We start from the raw sequence: 21750 nt of genomic DNA, 5'->3' as shown, positions 1-21750 counted from the left end.
CCCTGCTCCCCCCTTGCAGGCACCATGGCAACCTGGCAGTGGCACTTCAGTGTGCTCTGCTTTCCAGCACAGCCAACAGGACACTGAACTCCTGATTTAAAAGGAAATGTTACTGTTACTGCAGAATTTCTGCTTTTAGGTGAATATTAGCAGCTTTTTTGTTTTACATCTCCAGTAGCGCTCCATGGGAGGTGGTGATATGATGCGTACTAGTTTTTATACTGTCTGTGCAGAATATGAAGGAAACAAGCAGAACCCTGATTATTTTGTAATACTGGTGTGCCCAGGTGATACCCTTGTGATATTTGCAAAAAGTAGAAGGCAGGATTTTAAAGACAAAACCTGTCTATTCAGTTTCCACAGTTCTTGAAAACTAATCCATTTAACACTAATACATTCTGACTCTGAATCTCAGTAATTTATTTCTAGAAACCTACCGAGAAGGCATTCAGATGAAATCAAATGAGCATGGGTTAATGGGCTACATCCATGTGGTAGGAAGCAAAGAAGTATTAACTGGTTTGAAGCAAGCTAGATACGGTTCTCCTTCGGATTTGAATGAGTGTGAGATAGTTTGCTGGAGCTGGTTTTATTAAACTAGGGGGCATTCTTCCCTTCCGCCTTCCCTCCCTCCCTCCCCCGGTTAAACTGCAGGATTACTGCTGGGATTTTCCCCTGAATGATCCATGTTCTTACTGCTAGCCATCACAAGCAGTTGCTGAAGGCAGCTGACAGCAATGATATTTCTCAGGAACGCAGTCAACAGCAGCCTATTTTAAAGTGAATGGAAGAGCAGCAAGCTGAGAACCAGGAATTTTCATCCAACTAATGTAAGTGTCTTTGACTTCTGTGTGTGTGGTTTAGGGGCTGGCGCATCTATTGTGATGAGTCTTTAAGGGGTGTTTTCTGATGTGTTCTGTATGATTACAAACAGAGTCTCATTCCTGGAGAGGAATGTTTTTCTTTGTTTAAAGATGAATGTGTGGCTCTATGTATAGGTAGGCATGTGCATATAGCATACACATGTTTAAAAATGATCATGAACATTTGTGTGTGTGTGTAACTGCCTGTTTGCTGGACCACTTGTAACAGAAATCCCCCTCATGCATCTGCATTTCTCTGTCTTCAGATGAAAAGCAGGTCACCTTGAGAAGCCAGAGCACTCTCTCACATTTGTTYGCCTTGTTTTGATGGTTTGGTACAGCCTAACTCAGAGTGAGCTATTTTACATTTTTGGGAAAGAAATGAATAAACTATGCTTTTTAAAATACATTTAGTGCTATTTATCTAGCTATTTTCATGACCTTTTAGGAGGCTATGGTGGGATGCTGAAGGAGTAAAATTTTAGAAGGAATAAAATTGAATTTTCTTKGAAGAAGCTTCACTTAAAGGTATTTAATAATACTTTAGTTTTTACAAAACTACAGCATATTTGTGGAGCAGCTAATCTGAAAAGCACATCTGTGTCATGACTTCTGTTGTTTAACCCTTTGAAAACTGGGCTGTTTTGATATGGGAAATGTCAGGAGATTGACAGTCAGGTTTTGGGTATCTTGTTGCCATCTTAATTTAGAAAAAAATGATTTTAAAATATGCAGGTTTAGCAAGAGAGAGTCTTATGCATAGCTCAGCAAAGCAAAATGTAATTTTACTATGTGAACTATTAAAGAATGAAAAGCTATTTTTTTAATTTGAGATAGCAGATTAACTTGGTTGTACTTGCTCTTTTTTTTTTTTAACACACACATTTATACATACACTTCTAACATACCACTTATGCCAATAAGATAGGTATTTCTAGTTACAACTCTGGAACTTGTCTAATTTCTAGCAGATGCTTTCTAGACCACATTTTTCTTAGCAGCTCCAGCAATTCTTAAATGAAAGATGAGTTGCTGAAAACTTCAGTGTTATCCGAATCCTACTGCCATAGTGCTGTAACTGCATCATTCCTATCTATCTATACTCATTGGAGTGTGGACCAGCAGTCGTTTTTTTGTTGGAATGATAGAAAACAGGGGCTGGGGGAGATGTATCCATATCCAACCACCAAAACCACCTTACAAAACATCTACGGAGGAGGACCTGGAAACATGATTGTAATTGCGCTTCTAACTACAGATGATTTTTTTWAAAAAAACTTGATGGAAGGCCTGAAGGCATTGGTACTAAGCAAAAGGGAAGATAYGTGAAGCCATCTTCTCTGTTCTAGCTTTGCTGCTGATTCAGCTTTGACCTGATTGTTTATCTGGTTAGTCAGGTTAGTATTGCTGCGTCATGGTGGTTAATGTACAGTACAGATTTCCAAAAGAAGAGCTATATAAATGCAGGTATTTTTCTTGTGTATTGCATCTTACTTTGGACTTTTGCTGCTGTTTTCAAAACTGATTTGAATGGCAGCTGAATGTAGAGTGAGAGAAGGTAGTGTTGCAAAAAGCCAGTTTATTAGGAAAGACATACTATCATGTGTAATGTTCACCGTTCTGTCAAGGCATGAAAGATGAAACTGATCTCCCTATTTCTGTTCTTCTGAACGACAGTGGGATTGTTTGATCCTGTTGGTATCAATAAATAAATAAGCAACCATGAATAACAGAAACTTGAGCTTTACTTGTAGCTATGACAACTGTGTCCTTGACAACTTCAGTACAATTATGGAGATTCCAATTACATCCTGTTCCAGAAAGCTTGTAAGGTTACTAGAGGAATAAATAGGCAAAACCAGCTGTCAACTTCTGAAATGTTGTTGTCGTCTAAAAATCCATTTTAGTGGTGGATGCAGGTATGTGTTTGCAGATAGCCATCACTTGCTACGTTCTCAGTGTTGCTTGGTGATAAACTCTTTGGCGAACTGTACTCTCCAAGGACAAACTCACCCTTCACTGGTAATAGTCACTTTTTGCTCTTCTTTCTTTTTTTATTGTCATCTGTAAATGTTCAAGGAGTCTCTTTATGTATGGGTTGTCTTGTAGGAATCCAGCAKACCTTTTCTGCAGAGAATGGCTCAGCTGTATCAATCCTGATATGTAGACTTGACATTATGGTCTGTTTGTGACCACTTTGGCTTTTGAAATACAAAGCTGTGACCTTTGGTTGGCCTAGTTGGGTGAAGAACAGCTTGTTTCTCTTTTCTGGGTTGTCTCACGAGGATGGTAGATTTCAGCTCTGGTACTGAGCATATATAAGCACTGGATGGAAATTGTAATGCTAGGCTTATGTGAATACTAGATGGAAATTTTCATGTAATTGTCACTTAACAGGACTTCCCTATTCCCATTACAATTTCAGATAGCTTTATCTGTAGTTATCACTAGAAGTTCTTGGTGATATTCTGAAACCTTTCTTGCAAATACTGTCCTAAACTAACCAAAAATTTTTCAGTGAAATGTRGTAGTAAAATATGCCATTAAAAAACCCCGTTGAAGTAAAAAGAGCTATTATTTMATTGTATGTACTCAGACTTTGATAACTACATAGGCTTTACAGAACTCTTAACTCTTCTTCTGGGATCAAGTGAATTGCAGCTGAATACATCAGTGTGCTGTTAGGGTTTTTAAAAAAGTAACAAAGAAAAGTGACTAAAGCAGTAAGACGAGATTTCTAGTGTCACCCCAAACTTTTGTTAACACTGATATTTAGTTAAGTCATTCAACTTTTCCCTGCTTTGAGATATAGGAAATGGATATTCCTGCCTTTCCAAAGGAAGGAGGGATGGTACTTAATGATTACGGTGCGTTTTTCAAATAGCGTGTGTTATATAATGAATCTTTTTATGTAAATATTGTCATAAAAAAAATCTTTTTATGTAGCTATTGGGATGCCATTAGGTTGGCCCATTCTTCCTTTGACAACATGAATGAGGCCAGAAACTACACATCTCTTCTATTCAGATGCTGCAGTCCCATCCACTCCTTTTTTTGTCAGCCTTTCTACCTTTTTCCTCTCTTTCAGAACTTCTTATCTCTGTGTTACCTTACAGCACATGACTGCATTTGAGATGGTCACTGCTCATGTGACTCTGTGACTCCTTTTTATTAGTTCCTTTATTGTGGTCCCATTATCCAAATGCTTTCCAGGCTTCCTCTTTTCTATTCCCTAGTATATTCTAGTCTGATCCCCTTTCAGAAAAGGGGCTGTTTGCAGAACTGTCGATCAGGTCCCTTCAAGCGTTGTGAAGGTTAGAAAAGGAGAAACGAGCTAACAGGAGGGAAACAGAACACACAAGATTGGACCACTAACACTTTAGCAAGTGGTCTGTCTTTGTAGCGGTGATTTTCACCTTAACGTATGAATGCAATTGGACTCACTATCCTAGGAAATCTACTTTTAATTTGAAAGAAAATTGGCTCTCTAGTATTTGTCCAGTTACAACACAGCTACCTGAGCATTGCCATGCTTGTCAGCATTGCTTTCCATTTCAGTAACAGGAACCGTAGCTGATGTGGTCTCTCGATCTGCAATTTCTTCCACTGTTTAGAAAAAAAAAGGTGGAAAATACAAAGTGTGGTGAGCTGTGAACTGAAGAACTTTCTCACCTTTATGATAAACATCCTCCTTACAAGCCGTCGAAACCTGCCTGCTGCCAGGAGGGCGGTCACTGGGCAGCCTGGGGTACAAAGCTCGTTCTTTGGTTTCTGGAGTGTTTATTTCTGGCGCTGCCCTCGGACTGGCTGATGGAGGGGCCGAGGGGAAGCAGGCGGCTGCCTGCTGTGTGCGTAATGACAGACCTTCAGGCCCTGGGGCTGCTACCCTGGTGCCTGTCCGCAGCCTCGAGCTGCCCAGGAAGTGAATAAGCCTCTGGGGGGTTCTCCTGGGCTGTTCTCCCACCATGATGAATCCAAGCAAAGGAGATTAACAGAGAGCTCAGGATGTTTTACATTTTGCAACAACTGATATATAGCCTGGTGATACCATTCCTGCTATACATCCTAGCAAAGTAAAGCAAGTGAAAACAGCAAAGAGATTCRTTTGCCTTTAGCTCCCAATCCCTTGCCTCAAATACCTATTGTGCAGATTTGTGGAATAATTGCGGCGTACAGCTTGTGCCACTGTTTCTAAACCACATAATTGTTCCTGGTTAAATGGGTTTGGAGCAACTGAGAGACAGATGAATGTGCCCCCATGAATTTAAAACAGGCTTCTAAGTCTTTGGCATAAGCAGGGAGAATGAGATAGAAATCTGTGATGCTGACTTCTCACCCCTGTCTTGCAATGTGCACGTTCCACTTAGCTTTGCCTGTATCCTGGGGATGTTTGCAGAGGCAGGTTCTTGCAAGCTGCAGTTTGAAACACAGGTATCATGCTGAATTAGCTTCTCTGCAAGCAAGAAGGGATTTTATGAACAAACTAGTTTGTATAGTTTAGCTTTCAAGGGAAGTACCTGCATCGAGCCCCCCTGAATGTTGGGGCCCCTCACTAATTATTTTATTTTTCCAGTGATTCTCCCTACAGGCACACCTTGTTAGCTCACAGAAATAGCGTTTCATTGTATGTTTGCAATAGGCTACAGCTACTATTACGAAGTAACTGCTGTCAGTCCTAGAAACTAATACTGCCTGTTAGAGATAATCTCTCAGAACATAATTTTAAGAGCTGCTGTTTTTTATAAATCTGATTTTACATTGTATACTTTAAAAAGAATCCACATATCTTTGCATTTCATGTGCTCTGTACATTATTTTGAACTTCCTTCTTGAAAATAATTTTCTGCACCAGAAGAACGTCAAATACAGTTTAAGTCACAAAATTGCAACGTATGTGTGCTCACAAAACAAACAGAACATCTGCAAAATTAATGTATTTAGCATTCACTTCAGAATTGCTGCTTTTTATAGTCATCTGTAGCGATGGTCCTATGCAGCTCAGACAATTGCCGTTAGAGGAAAGATATTTAGAGAAGACTTTTGCTAGCCAACCATGGATAGCRTTTAATCTCAAATCAAAGAATTGTATTTCAACACACATCTTACAGTGTGATATTTAAAACTGTTGGAAATACTTCACTGAGCAAATCTGAAACTGGAAGCAATTGCTGCTAAGTAGCAGTGGTGACAGAGCGTGTCCTTGTTTCCTGTGGTTTTGACATGTGCACTGGAACCRATCTCTCTTGGTTTCCAAGCTCTGCTGCTGCTGATGGCAACAAGAAGGCCAGTGGGAATTAGTCAAGAAATGCACAATGAAGTCAAAATTCATTTCATTTATTATGATAACAAAATAATAAATATACCGATCATGCCTGCTGATCTTCTATGAGAAGTTCTGTGTTCAGTGGAGATAGAAATGGAGTTGACTTAGTTAAGCTCAAATGCAATACTACATGATTTATTCTGACTGCAAACTATAAACCCTTTATATAACAAATATGAAGAAAAATTAGGGCTAAGCTATTTTATTGTTTAAACCCCTTGCAATAAATTATTTTCTAGGAGTATTTCAGAAAGCCAGTACCATATCAAAATATAATGTTGAGCCTTTTATAAATATTTTAACCCTTAAAGAATTTTAGGTAAGCGTTAAATATCAATAAGAGATAAAATAGTATTCTGGGAGCAAAAATGTAGGAGCTGCTTCACATAGGAAAGGATTAGTTAGTACTGCTGAAAGACCTGGGTAATAATGGGTTTGACTTGAAAGCACATTTGATTTGATTGTGAAGAGGCATCTCATCACTGTAGGAAGGTAGATTAGCCAATTTACAGCAAAATAGCCAAGAGAAGTAACTGTAAAGGGGACTAGCCTGATAAAGTGAGTCATGGTGGGACACGTTTAAGCCTTCTGTCGTGACTGTGTTTGCATTGCCCCTTCTGCTGGTTGCTACAAAGCTAACTCTAAGTTAACTTTTAACGGGTTCCTAGAAACCTTTAAAAGGTAATATCTTGCAGAGCAAACTTAAGGAGGGAACTAAAGCTCGCATAAATAGTTTTGAGCAGAGGACATGAAGATGGTTAATCATTGTGAGAGGTGCTGGGTCAGTTCACTGTTTAACAACTCGTTACTGCTATGGTGGTCTCACTGACTTAGGCGCACGTTTATTTTTGCTAGAGAATGATCATGAGATAAGAAACGTGGTCGGGGGTATTTTTTCACACTGATTACGTGAAAGTTAGCACAGCTCAAGAGAGGAGCTGAGAGTGAAAAATATTAATGAATTAATTAAGTGAATATTGATTTGTAAGTGAAGCTTCTGTTTTCTACACACAGTAACTCTAGTTCCCTCTGTGCTTCTAACCCACAATTTACAAAGCTAATATGATGTTCTCCAGAGTGCGCACAAGCATTGTGCAAGTGTTTGTTCACCTTGGCAGATTTCAAAATACATTGAATTTTAAATTGAACTCAGAACAAATTCAGTGAGACCAAGTGGTAGCTGCATTGTCTGGGAAGGCCTAGGGAGGTTTTTTTGTACCCAAGTAATGCAGTCAGAGAATTAATAGGTGTCCCTTGGTAAGGAGTTTTTTATTTTGTCAATTCTGAAAAAACTCAAGCATGAAGGGAAGTAACTGCTATCTTGGCTAAAGATAATACAGAAATTGAGCACCTGAACTATTAATGTTGGGTAAGAAATACTTCCTATTGTGGCAGCAGCAGATCAACTTCTTCCTAGCATCTAGTCATTAACATCTATTTTCATACTTTATTGATGGAATAAGAATGATGTAAGCAGTAAATGATCTTCTTATGGTGGAAGAGCAGCTATATTCTCAGAGCATATTTATGATACAGTTGTCCACCAGAAGGTTTATAGGTAATAGTGATGTTTCATTTGAACTGCAAGCTGCCATCTGCTATTAATGAATAGCCTATACCCTCTGGGGGAGGGAAAATCAAATGAGGAGAAAAATGCCAGCTTAGTGTATATGTAGACAAACAGAACCTCTAGTGGCCTAAGTAGAGAGAGGATACCAGAGTTTTAAGGATGAGGTTTGAATTTTAACCTGCATGCTCTATATTTCAATGACCTGTTCTATCTGTGCATGACTTCCAGCCAGGCTTTCTGTGCAGGTGATCCAGAACAAAAAAGAGTCGTATTATCTATCATTCATGATCCTGAACTGTACGAGGTCTTGTAGATTTAATTGGCTGAGACAGAATCATAGAATCACAGAATGGCTGGTATTGGAAGGTACCTCTGGAGACAGGTTAGGCTCGTCCAACCCCCCTCTTCCAACGGAGCAGGTGGCCTAGGACTGTGTCCAGTTGGGTTTTGAATATACCCAAGGATGGAGATTCTACATCCTCTCTAGGCCACTTCGCCCGGTGGTCGATCACCCACGCAGTAAAAAAGCTTTTGGTTATGTTTAAACAGAATTTCTTATATTTCCATTTGTGCCCCTTGCCTCTTGTCCTGTCATTGGATACCACTGGAAAGAGTCAGGTTTCATCTTCTTTACTTTTCCTGTTAGGTATTTAAATGTATTAATTAGATTCCCCACCCCATCTAGCCATCTCTTCTTCAGGCTAAACAGTCTCAGCTCTTTCAGTCTYAATTCATAGAGTTGTGGGTTACTTGGTAGAAAATGTTAAGTYGGGGGGGAGGGGGCGTAGGGCTTCTGTTTCCTCTTATTTAGCCCGCAGTTCTTTTACCTYGGATGCGATTTTTCTCATAAATTGTTTGAACCTAAAGGGCACATTGATGCGAGAAACCAGCTGGAAATGTTTTTTAAAATGTTTACTGCAGTTACTCTAACACACAGAACAAAGCAGAAAAGCAAGGGGAAATGGAAGATGATCTTTACCTCTTGACCTCACTAAAACTGAGAGAAACAGATTTTACATAAAGTTACTCACCTCGACAGGACTTAGCTTCAGGGTCATATCTTAATCCTGAGACTTCTTTGAACATCAGCAGTAATCCATCAGACCATCTTTGCAGTTTCTTTGGATTTGAATTAGTGAGAAGGGAAATTGGAATCAATGGCATAGTAATAGTAGCTGCATCCATAGGCACATAAATGTTTTCTTTTTTTTTTGTTTTTTTTTTTTCAGAACATCAGCTGGAAATAAAGCTCTGAAGATTCGATATTTTTGAGTAAAGAAAAGAGAAAATGGCATCAATGTTGCTTAGTCGGCAGCTGACCTGTTGTCTGCAGCAAAACTCCAGACTGTTTGCAGTTGGTAAGTGTTCAATTTTGTGCTAATGAAGAAGATTTCAGTGTGATTATTGCTCAGTTTTGCCTGGTAGCCCTGAGACTTTCAAATTTTGAAGACTACTGGGTTCCGTATCTTGGGTAGTGAGGCATTGATAGCCCAAAACTGGCCAGAAGGAAGAATTTCTTCTTCTTCTTCTTCTTTTTTTTTTTTTTTTTTTTTTTTTTTTTTGTTATGTCTTTAACTCTACAAACCATAGAAGTCCTCATTTAGGAACTAATTTATGCTATAAGTGTTCTAAATGAAACAAAGCTCTTCAGCCCTTGGAACTTTGCTTTTACGTGGCTATTTTCGGATGCTACATGGTGTTGAGATGAAAACATTATCCATCAAAATCAGCCTTATTATTCTTTGTGCTGTGTAGTGTGACCCTGCCCATCTCCATTAGGAGATCCTGAGAAGTTTTACATAACACACTGGAAGAGGTGGTCCTTACTGCAGGTGTCTATTTCTGCCTGTAGTTTGCTCTAGTTTGAAATAAAAATAAAATATGACAGAATGTCAAGCTACCTTCTCTCGAGTGTATAATGACAAGTTCTCGCTTGACCCGGGCTTGTAATTTTGCCTGTATGTGTGTGTATATATTAAACCAAACCTGCAGTCTCTATGAAACAGATACTAAAATTTTTTGCTTGTGCTCTAAACATGTAAATTTATAGCACTTTTTCCCCCCAAAGCAATGTAAAACTTAAGATCTAACACCTGTTTTATGCTAGCCATTCTTCTCTCTGCCACTGTGCTCTTCCTGCCACTGCCAGACAAACAAAGAACACTGCTACTTGCTCAGAAACTTAAATATCATTGGTTTCCTTTTAAATAATGTACTTTGATAAGCAGCTGACCTTTTAGGCCGAAGTACACAAAATCTAGTCTTGTAGCTATTGGAAAAGTATTAGGTCAATGTTTCAATGCAGGATGCAGTTCTGTTTCTGGTGGTGATGCACTGACTGCCTGAGCTGTGGAAGTGCAGCGATCAGGTGCTCAGTAGTGGACAATGGAAAGTGCATGCGGCAACCAGGCCTTTATTAGCTGCCAGTCCTTTGAACTAATCAGTCCTCTCAGTACCACTTGTATGTTCCCTGTCCTTCCCAGTGTCTTGAACACTTCTGTGCTGCTTCTCAACCAGAAAGACCAATATACTAAAGTTGTGAAAGATGATTGAGATGACTGGAGTGAAAGGCAAATACACTAACTTGCCCTTTTTTTCCCTCACCATTATAATGAAGAGGTGTAAATCTTCAAATGAAGGCGAGTTGAGGCTCCATTAATCCATCCTTGCATCCAGGAATTTGTAAGTGGGAAAGCCTGCTAAAATATTGAAGAAGAGAATAGAGGGCTCTGATTACAGGTTATAAAGCAGACCTGTGACCCTTGGGGCTGACTGCTTTGTGTGCATGTCTGCAGAGATTAGAGGAAGTGGTAATCCATCTCTAGCAGGAATTGTCTCCTGGCAGTTTTTTAGCCTGCAAAGTTCTCATCTGACTGAACAGGCAGCAGAATTTTTGACACTTGTAGCAAAGATTTGAGCTTCAGTTATTTTCCTGATGAGTCGCAGCCGAGATTGCAGTGTCACCAGTCTGCTCGTTTTTAGGGAAATGCTGAGAGGAACATCTTGGAATTTTCTTCCCTGGAATGCACACCACAAAGGTGTATTCTGAGCACTCAAACTCAGAGCTGTGCAGACTAAAAAATAGACTGATACCTTACTCTCACAAAACTTCCACAGTACTGTTTGTCAGCTGATGTTCAGATATCAAAATTACAGGATTTGCTAAGGAGAATTGGGGGTGGGAAGAATAGATTGTTTTGTGAGAGAAGTCTCTATATCTGTGGGCTGTCATGCTTCAGCTGTGTGTGTATTAAGTGCAGTAATTCCGTGCAGCTTGAATTGATGATAGGTTTGTTCGCAGAAATAGATTCTTCATTCTTTTTCTGGTTTTCAAAGCAAGTGTTTGGGAGTTCGCATTGTACTGGCCCTGGGCATGAAATAAATTGGTTTGTGACCAAGGATCGCATGTGAAAAGGAAGGATGTTGGTAAATTCACATTCACTGTAGCAGACAGCTAGACCTACACTCACTATTGTAAAATATATGGGAACAAATGTAACAAAACTTGATATTAATCAAAATATTTCTAGGAACTTTTCTTTGGTAGTATGTGTGGGATGGTGTTTAATTAAGATGGATTTCAAGTCCTTAGAACTTTTAAGGAATGTGAGCTGGAGAGTCTTTTTCACCTGACCATTACTTGTGCTGTTTTTATTCCAAATACAGTGTTAGTCTACGATAAGCTAACTAGAAAAGGAAAATTGAAATCTTTTTTTACCATTCAAGTTGATTAAAATGCAAAAGCTAAGCAAAACATATCAATGTAAAATGCAAGTTAAATCTTTCCCCAAAAATGTGAAATCTTTTATCTTGCAATAAGCCTTAATCTGTTTCTTTTCTTTATTTGATTAGCTTGATAGTTTAGCCTCAAAGATATAGTTAACTAGAATTTGAGCAACTGCAGAAGGACAACAATAGACTGAGTAGCCAACCTGATTGGCTTTATATCAAATATACAGAATCTTGCTTAGTGCTCTGAGTATGGTAATGTGAAGGCAAATCTCTGAGAGCTTGCTGATGTTAGAGAAATAATGTCAAATCTGGGTATTGCTTTTTATTTGAATTGAGTTCTGCAAGCACGGTTCTATTGCTATTATCAGTACAGTGTGCTGCAAATTGATCACAGTTGATAGTTCTAAATCTAAATATTTATTCTGCTTTGTCCTAACTGATTTTATCAGTTGTGTCACCACAGCTATTCCATTTTCACACTTCRAAGGTAGAGGTAGCACAAGTTAGACTCTGGAGATCTGGGTTCACTTTCCTGTTGATTACCCTAAGGGCTTGAATTCATTTTTGAATCTTGAGCTGGAAAGAATGCCAAAAGGTCTGTCTTCTGCATTTAGGTAGCATTAATTCATGCTATTGCATGCACATACCCTTCTAAGATGCTGGCTTGTTTGTAATGGCCTCCAGTAGAACAGATTCTACAGCCTCTGCAGGTGATCTGTTCTATTGCTGAACTGATTTTACCATTAAAGCTTTTTTCTAATGCTTAATGGACGTTTCAAACAGGGGGAGAAAAATCAAGTCCTTACTATTTGTCCTACCCTCCACGGACCTGGACATTGTTTTTTTTTCTTTTTTTTTTTCTTTTTTTCTTCTTTTTTTTTTTAATAGCAGTCTTTTACATATTTGAAAACTGTTACTTCTGCCGGGTTCTTGTACTCTTGTCTGAACTGGTCTAAATAACATTATAGTCATTCCTCTTAGGTCCAGTTGTTCTCTTCCAGATTCCCTGTGCTTTTGTATTCATATTAATTATTCACTTGTCCTCACGAATATCTGAAAGAAGTTGGAAAGCCATGAAAATTGCACACTCTCACTCCTACTTTTGTGTGTAGTATTAATCCTTGCCAAGAAAATTAGGACAAAAGACAGAGTGACCTGAGCTCTCACTCTGCATCATGTGAGACTTATTCTCCTCTTAGGTAATCCTCTTTGCTTTAATAGAGACAAATGATGTGGATACATGAGGGAGATGTGGGAGAAGCAAGATTCAGCTCCTTTCTCTGAATTGTAGAGATCAAAGACTTGAAGTCAGCTTCAGCTGATGCCTTGGGAACTGGACCATTGGTTATTCTGGAGGAGACAGTCCCTCTCACCCTTTCTCAAGAAGCCTTTCCCTTTCAGTCTGCCTGCAGAAGTGTTCCTCTGAAGACCTGTGTCAGAAGCCTACTRGCCCTGAGGCTGAGCTCCAAGTTTGAGATTAGACTACAGTTCTCAGCTCCTTGAGTGAATCTAATGCCTTTGAGTTTCCCATCTAATTTTCTTGTTCTTTCTATCACATAAAGGATGGTTGTTATAATGGGTATTTTCCCACCTAGGCATTCCTTGTAGCTGATCATCCACAGAGATGTCTCGATGCACTTTTGTAGTTGTTACTCTAGTCTGCTGTACTGAGAATTAGGAAAGACGTTATGGCTGACTTCGTCACTCCCACGGGCGATTAGGGATTGTTATCATCAGTGAACTTAGAGCACGCTGAGAGTGAAAGTCAGAGCCCTACGTGACATGGGTATAAATGTTTGCCTCCCTTCTGCCCCTCAAACATCAGGGAATCTACACGAACACCAGCAGTCTTATGTTCCCGTAACTCTGCTGAAGAGTTGCTTTGGAGCTGTGTTGAGGTTGAGGGGGGAACTGTGTCTTACTCTTTCTTATGGGAGCTTCCACTTACGTACCGACTGTTTGGTATCAATTTTTTTCTTGCTCATGGGGGAACCCTGTTCCCCTAAAATCTCCAGTATGTGTGTAGAGTACTGCAATACGGACAATCTCATGTGGAACAGCTTCTAAGCTTATACTATAAGTACTCTGTAAATAGCAATCTCAGTTTTCACAATATTATGCAATAGCAATGTTCACTTTCCAAACAACTCTAGTTAGCCTGGCCTTTTGCCATTCCYTGTCAAGATCTGTTAGTAACAGATTCTACTTGCAGCATCTAAAAGCAGATTTGGGGAAAATCACAGTCCTCCCTTTTGGCTGTCGGAGCCTCCACACTCCTAAACTTCTGTCTAGAAGTTTGTTGAAGAGACTGCCGGGAGTAGAGGTGTGTGTSTGAAGCTCTAGAAATGCGCAGGAGACCACCTTTCTGCACTTGCACAGGTAGCAATGCTATGGCATGTGGGACAGGATCTTATCAGTTTGAGAGATCCAATGTGCCCTTCCTTTCTCCTCTTTTATGCTYTTGATTACACTGATCTAATTTCACTGCCTCCATTGGAACTTCTTCTAGCTAATATCCAGTTTTATAGTCAGGAACTTTCTTCATACGAATGTTATTTTTTATCAAACTTATTGAGGGTTTAAGCACTTTCTTTCYAGGCCTGTACTGAACCTAGCTCTTGTTGGCATAGATCACTACTTGCCACAGACCCACCAACAACAGCACTTTCTGTGACTACTAATATGGCAAAATGTTTAAAGGGTACACTTATGTTAGCTGTGTTGCTATACCAATGTGGAAATTCATTTAAAAATGGCTGAGTGAGATATCTGATGAGTGATAAGAGTAGCTTAGAAAACATAAGTTGGAAAATCTACTTTTTCTCTCTACGAGGAAATGATGGCATCCTGTTACATGAAGCAGGAGGAAGCACCAATTTGCTAACATTACTTAAGTGTTTAGAAAGATCATGCATGTTGCATAGAGCTTTGAAAAGTCTGCAGCAAACAAGTAGAATTTAACTGTAATTTAAGTACTGTCTCCTTTAGATAAGATGGGTAGAAAGGAGATGGCTTCTCTGCTAGCTGTTCATCCAGTGTGACCCATAATTAGGGTCATTAGGTACATGCATTTGTTTTCTAACTTTGGATTTGATGGCACAAGACAACCTTGTCTACCAGGGAAAAGAGGGTGCCRTTCTCAGTTGTATTAGCTAAATATAATATAAAATCTTTCCTAATGCTTTTTCAGAGAATGACATCCTGCTGTAGGCCATTACCTTTTCACACTTTAAAGATGAGAGCTGGAATTGCATCACCTGATCCTGTTCTAACGCTAAGCTAATACAACATGGGAAACCCTTTTTCCATTGCAATTTGATCATAGACATCAACAGGAAGTCAGTGGATTGACTTGATCCATTGTCTCAAGAGTTTAACTTTAGTTAAATGTCTTTGTACTGATTTTCATACAAGTCATAGTGTCATATGAATGTAAGAATATTAATACTATATTGATTTTTAAAATGTCTGTGAAAATATTTAGGCTGATAATATTTGTATATATATTTTGAGATTTCAATTTTTCTCTTGAAAGAGTTTAAAATAAAGCTACCAAGCTATCTGGTCAGAGTGAGCTAGATGAGTATAAATACATCAGTATCAGCAGTGAGCAGTTGTTATGTCAATGAGCTGTCAGTCCGTCACTGACAGTCATAATAAATATACAAACTGTGAAGATTTGTTAGAGAGTTTCAGCTGTTAAGTACTTTCCATTTGAGGAAATAAGGCTCTCACCAGACCCTTGTGGCATTTTTTGTATTCTAGATCTTTTATTACAAAGACAATGCTGTTAATTCCCCAGAGGACCACACTTTCAGGTCTCTGAACTTTGATGTAGGATTGAGCCATGTAGCAGTAAGAGAATGTTTTCTATTGGTCAAGGTGCTCCTAGATGGGAAGAGGTCTTTACTTGTGTGTTTGCCGATGACTTGCACCAGTTGCGTGTGCCAATACATGTCRAACCAGCAACGGAGCTCTTCACAGGGACTAACCTTATTGTATTTCTATCTAGAGTCCAAACTTACTTGAATGAGAGTTGGAGAAGAAGAAAAGAATAAAAATGTGACAGGAAAGGAAAACAGAAAAATAGAAAAGAAAGAGGGCCTAGTTTTGTGTTCTTGAAGTTTGGGTTCTTTGGGTTTGGGGTTTTTTTTAGCAAGGTCTGATATTGCTAGAAATTGTGTGAGTTGTGCCCATCATTTATGTTATACTTCTTCAAAGGGARAAGGAAAAAAAAGAAAAAAAGAAAGAGAAAAAAATAACTACACTTTAATTTTTAACTTCTGACTATCAAAGGCTTTGTTAGTATGTTGAGGTTTTGTTTTATGAGTATTTTTTCCCTAGTCAGTTGTCTTTTATCTTCCACCTAGGGCAAAGAAAATATTGTCTCTCAAGATCCTTTGATGTGGTAACACAGGCCATTTTCATTTTGCTTATGACAAGCAGTTTCAGAGAGGGTAAAAGGTAAATTCAAACGATAGCATTTTCCTGAGCTAAGAGATAGAACAACTCTTTGGGAAATACCAGAACCAATAAATCAGTAAAGCTGCCATTATACTAATATTAATGCAATAAAATACTGTGTAGGCTTTTGAAAACAAGTAAAAAATTAAATTTGCATCAGTGAATCAGCCTAGAAATCATTTTCTGCAGGGAATAATGAAATGTAGCTTGCTTTAGAAGATAACAAGCAAGTGAGGGGGAACCTGTCATTTACATTGCTTATTTTTTAGATGGTTCTGGGTCACTGACTTATTGAAGATGCTTGTGGTTTGGATAAGCTGTTCCTGAAACTGTTATTTAAAAGATTAATCTGTCTCACAAATTGACCAGCATTACCATTTTGATTAAAAATGATCTTTAAAGCAACTCTTTTCTTCTAAGAACATTTGCATGTTTTAGTTTCACTTGACCAGTCTTTGCCGTGTATGAAACCTGTCTATTCAGATATATATGAGCTGTGCCTCTGTGAATTGATGCAGCACTACACAGCAAAGTTCTCTTTGTTTTTAAATCACTCATATGTGCCCTTAGCAAGTATCTAGTGCAAAGCGGCTTTTGCATAAGCAGTAACATGATGATGATGATGGCAGCTTTACTGCTGGTGGTCTGTGCTGTTCTGCTGAGCATTTCTGCGAGGTTGATCTCTTCCCCCCTCCGTTGCCTCCAGGATTCCTTCTGTAAAATTCTCAAAAGTATTCTGTTCTAAACTCCTCCAGTCAGAGGGAGAATGTAGGTGGATGTGAATGTGCATACATGTTACTGATAGACTGTTGTTCTTATGATGCAAGTGTTCTTGAAATGGATCCTTAACCCACACCCAGTCCTTAGCTGTTGCATTGAGAGGGTGTTCCTGCATTCTTTAATAATGCACAATGCATTTCTTTAGTAAAATGCAGGCTTTAGTCACGCCTGAGTTCCAGAGTTTCTTCTCCAAAGAAGGTGGCTGTCCAGTATTGATCTTGTTTTCTTATTTATTTATCCTTTTTTATTACAAAGTCTGGTGGCTGATGGAAGCAACCTCTTCTTTGACTTGTGCTGTTAAATAAAAAAGCTAGGAGAGCAGTAAAATATTCTCCAGATAAGTTCCCTATTGTGTGGCTCTATGAACGTGTGTGTTTTCATATGAGAAACTGCTCCTTTTGCAATGTCCACAGTAGAATTTTCTCAGAAAAAAAAAACAGATATTTAAGATTTATTTTAGAATCCTCACCTGTTAAAATATTTCACAGGTTGCCATTTAAGGAAGAAGAAGAAGGGAAACATTGTCCATGCTTCACAGTTGGCAGTCAGGAAACTTTCATCTGGTTTGGTCCAATAGTGTTACAGCCTCGTGGTCAGGCATCTTAGATGTTTGCAGGTATGATTTGACTGTCAATGGAACAGGAAATCTTTAATTACTATCCAAACAAGTGTATTTTTATGAGAACTCAGATAAGAAGAATAGAGAGGGACCAAATCATTGTGTATGAGAAGGGCCAGACTGCAGCACTTAGAGCATTAGGTGTGCTTCTCTTTGAGCAGTCGTATCACTCATGGCTCTGACTTTTAGTTTTCTTAAGGTGATGGCCCTTTTCTCTCCAGCAGAAAACCAATCCTAAGCTTTTCCCATTTCAAAAATATTGCCCAGAATTGAGCTCCTCAGATTAAATTTCACCTAGGTGACCAAACATATTGATGGCAGTATAGGAATGCCCAATTAGGAAAGCATTTCATATATTGAAAAATGTTCTTTTGGTTTCAGCAGTGTGCCTTTGGCTTTTATAAGCTGCTGATCAAAGTCGGGCAAACAAACCTGGGAGATGGGAAGGGAAGTACAGTGGCACAGCGCCTCTGCGCAGGCATGTGGTAGGGGTTAAGAAGGACCGTGAAGGTGGGCCATAATTCACTAGTCTTCAGTCTACGGCTGTGTCAACCTGTTTTAAGGACATTGCTATTTTTCAGGAACTATAGAATTACTTAGACATAAAAATCTTGTTGGAGGAAGTTCTGGAGGAGAAGGAAACAACTGCAGCTTTGCAGAACAAGTAATTAAGGTCCCTCTCTGAGCAGCTCAGACACGTAGTGTGTGCTGACTTAAAAACTCCGTGGCGAGGCCCTCATACTGCAAAGAGGAGAGTCTTGCACGCTTAAAACAGAAACATCCTGAATTACATATTTCTATTAATTTCCTTTGCTCAGAGAAAAGAACTCCACAAGGGAGCATAGCATAATATGAGCACATGGTTTCTTTTAAATGAATCATCAAAAAAAAAAMCAGAGCTAAATAAATCTATTTTTTTCTCATCATATCAAAAATAGTGACAGAGCTTTAAATCTGATAAAATTTAAAAGCTAACATGAATTTCACTGTGTCTGTTATGGGAAATAGCGGTTGGGATATGACTGGAGAGAAACAGGATTGCAATGTGGGTTTTTTGTTTTCTTTTTTCCTTTTTTTTTTTTTTTTTTTAAGGAGATCAGGGTGTGTGCATTGTATACATGCTGCATCTGTTGTGGTTCAAAAACATAAAGTGCAAGACTGTGTATGTGCTTCCACACCTATGATGTAAAATATCAGCAGAGGTCATATCAGACTACAGTAAATCAGTTGTACTGTTACTGTGAAGCTACTTCCTCTGCACCCCTCTGCTTTTTGGCATGTTACTGGGCAGCACTGCTTTGTTATGAAGTAATTCAGAATATTTAGAGCACAAAAACCAAAAACATTTGCCCTGAACATCAGCAGAAAGGTTATCAGTGTTATTTTTTGAAAGCTCATTAGATTTTTATTACCTATTACTTAATAAGGTTTATAAAATAACATACAACAAAAAATAGATGTGTATATATTGAAGCAGATTAAAACTGAAATAATTGATTGTAGGTTAAAGACCTGAAGTAGTCCAGAAGAAGACTTGAAATAAATGCCTGTACCGTTAAGCATGTTAAGTAAGCTTGGATTTCTTCCATATCTTTTATGTTGCTGCTGACTTTGTGTTACATGGGTGCTTTCTGCTCTATCGCACAGTAGTGTCCAGAGCCTGGYGGGAGGGAGAGAGGAGAGGGTAAAGGAGCAGAGAACTGAATGTCTTGTTGTCTGTCTATACCATATGGCGCAGCGTGATGCGGAGGTGCCCAGGTCAGTGCTGTCCAAGCTCTCTTGGCAACCAAAAGCAATGGAGCCTCAGTAGAAGGTGCAGTAGAAGTGCAAGGTGTTGAGCCCAATCTAGCAAGCTTTGCCAGAGGCCAAACTTTCCTCTCAGGCACAAGTTATTAATGTGGCTAAGTCGCTTCCAGATCCTCGGCTGCGTTGTCTGCACAGCGCTGTACTCTGTCAGGTAGATGTGACCTTGGGGATCTTGTATAGCTGTACTAGAGCACATAAAGTAAACTGCCATAAAAAGTGAATGGCCATGTAATGAAGTATTTGTTGTACAGTGTAGACTTGATATAAAATCACCAGCGTTTTTATGGCTTGCTGAATGCAGGCAATAAAAGACAGCGCTGGAGTCTGTAGTAGTTAGGAGATAGCTACAGCGATGAGGTCGCAGACGGGAGCAAACGGAATCAAGAGGGGGATTATAGTGCCCTTTAGCTTAAAGGAAGATGGTAATGCTTTCCATAGGGCAGAGAGAGAGCAGTACTGGTTGAGGGAGGAAGATGAAGAGCTCTGGATACTGAGGAGGAGCAGAAGTGTTTGCCATTGAAAACTGGAGGGCTGGAGAAGGCAGTTAGGGCCTGCGTTGTGGGAGTTGTGATCTCCCTCAGGGGAAAAGAGCGGGGTACAAAAGGGTTAGTTCGGTCTCTCTTTCACCTTTTAATCTCTAGACTTATTCGTGCCTCTACTAAATCTGCAGCTTTACTGGCCATGAATTATGGAGCTTTTGGTGAGTTTTTATATCTGGTAGTGTTTTGTTTTGTGTTAATAGTGGAACAGTTGTCATGCAGTCCCCAATTTATATGAACAATAAACAGAATGGCACAAAAATGAAGTGGCAATACTTTAGCAGAGCCTATTAATAGCCTTGCAGAGAGGCAGTGACGCATCTCAGATGTAACACTTCAGATTAAAGCTGAGGAAAATAATAATCTTTGCAGACCAAGCTTTCCCAAATTGAGCAGTGAATTTAAGTGCTTAGCTAGAGATACTTTTAAAGGGCTGTGATTTCCAGATAAAGACTTGGCACTTTCTGAAAAAATCAGGCACTCGGAGACTGAGGCCAATACTTCTCATCACTGTTAGAAATTTTGGCCAAATAGCTGTGTTCAAAATGCTGCTCTGCTGAGAAGTATCGTAGGAGAACTTCTCTTGTTTTCTGTGATAAGTATTTGTTTTCTTTGGCCATTGCTTCAAAAAAATGTTTCTAGTAAGTCTCTGAAATTACATTGTGGAAGTGAGAGGTCATTATGGATGGATGGATGGAAAGAGCCAATGTTGTTTAGGCCTCAGCAGAGCTGGTGTGTGCTGAAATCGGAGCTAGTGCTGTCTAGGATTTTTGACTAGAAATGCTGCACCCTGGTGCTTTCCATGTACTTGGATGCTTGCCGGCCTTCCCATCTGCCTCCTTTTCTGGAGCATTGATGAATTCTGTTGTGTGGTATCACTTTAGTATTTGGCAGTGCTGCACGGGCGCTCAGCGTGATATTGGTGAATGGTCACTTCAAACTGTGCTACTGTGCTGTGCTAAAACCCCCCAGGCAAGTGCTTGTATTGCCTAACTTTCAGCAGCAAACTAGTCACACTTAAATTGCATCTGAAGATGCTCAACTTTTCTGTTGGTCATAAAGGGAGCTAAGGATCTTAATTTTGGCTGTTGCACATAACAAAAATGCCTGTCACAGCCTAAAACGAATTATGACCTCATCTTTCAGGTGTTGATCTGGTGTAAGCATGATGCCCCTAAATTTGGAGCTAGGCATATTAAGATTAATTTGTCTGTGATATCATGCTGGGCAAGGGTTCACAGGTGCTTCATGACAAAATGGAATGGTTAGGCTGGTTAAGCTAGTTTTGTTCTACACTTCATTGTAGTGTATAGAGCAAGTCATATTCTCTTGCTGACACCTTACAGAGCTCTTGAGTTTAGTGCTTCCCTTTTTGGAAATGTACAATTCTCCTATTATCTTGTAATGCCCCTAATGGAACATATAAATACTAAGAATTTATGCTTGCCATAACTGGAATGGTCTTTAATCACACCTGTTGATCTTGTTTGCTTGATGTCACTGGTGGACCATAGTCTCAACTTCCATTTTGCCTGGCATTGTACTGAAAGCACGTTCCTTTTCGTCTGTTGAAAGTGCATCCTCTAAAGACTTTCCCTCTTTCTACCACTGAAGTGTTTAGGGCGGCTAGAGCTAGCAGAGGTCAGATACATTCCCGCAGTATAGTCGTACAATAACTCTGTGCCTGGCCTTCCAGGACGGAGCTGGATGCTGGTCAGTGTGGACTGTCATGTGCATGTGCTAGCACAGGTAACTATGCTGTGATTGGCATCTCTCTCTCTATTTTGCAGATCCAGCACTACTACTTTAAGCAAAATGCTATTTGTGCCCTATCCATTTCTTATCAGTACAACATGCTCCTTTGTGGCCTCCAAAGACACCTTAATTTATATTGAGAGAATGGGCTTGTTGCCATGACCTTGTCATTAAACACTGACACACGGTTGGGGTGTAGCTTTATAGATACGTAACTTTTAGAAGCTACAGTCAGGTGAAATGAATCCCACTTTTCATACCTTGCTGGCTAAGCGTCACAGACATCATGTCAGTCTCTT

At 39.4% G+C, this 21750-nt stretch overlaps 1 protein-coding gene across 1 annotated transcript in view; it reads left to right on the top strand.

Moving 5' to 3' along the window:
* Positions 1-9044: 9044 nt before the first annotated feature.
* Positions 9045-21750, top strand: part of ABAT (4-aminobutyrate aminotransferase) — a 36002-nt gene continuing 23296 nt past the window's right edge. The window contains exon 1 of the mRNA XM_085303381.1: positions 9045-9114. Within this exon, the coding sequence (XP_085159507.1) occupies positions 9045-9114 (70 nt within the window). The remainder of the gene's footprint in view (positions 9115-21750) is intronic.

Source organism: Rhea americana, unplaced genomic scaffold, assembly GCF_003343005.1.
Source record: "Rhea americana isolate MKP2758 unplaced genomic scaffold, rheAme1 scaffold_10, whole genome shotgun sequence".
In the NCBI taxonomy this organism is placed as follows: Eukaryota; Metazoa; Chordata; class Aves; order Rheiformes; family Rheidae; genus Rhea; species Rhea americana.
This window is presented reverse-complemented; position numbering and strand designations above follow the sequence as displayed.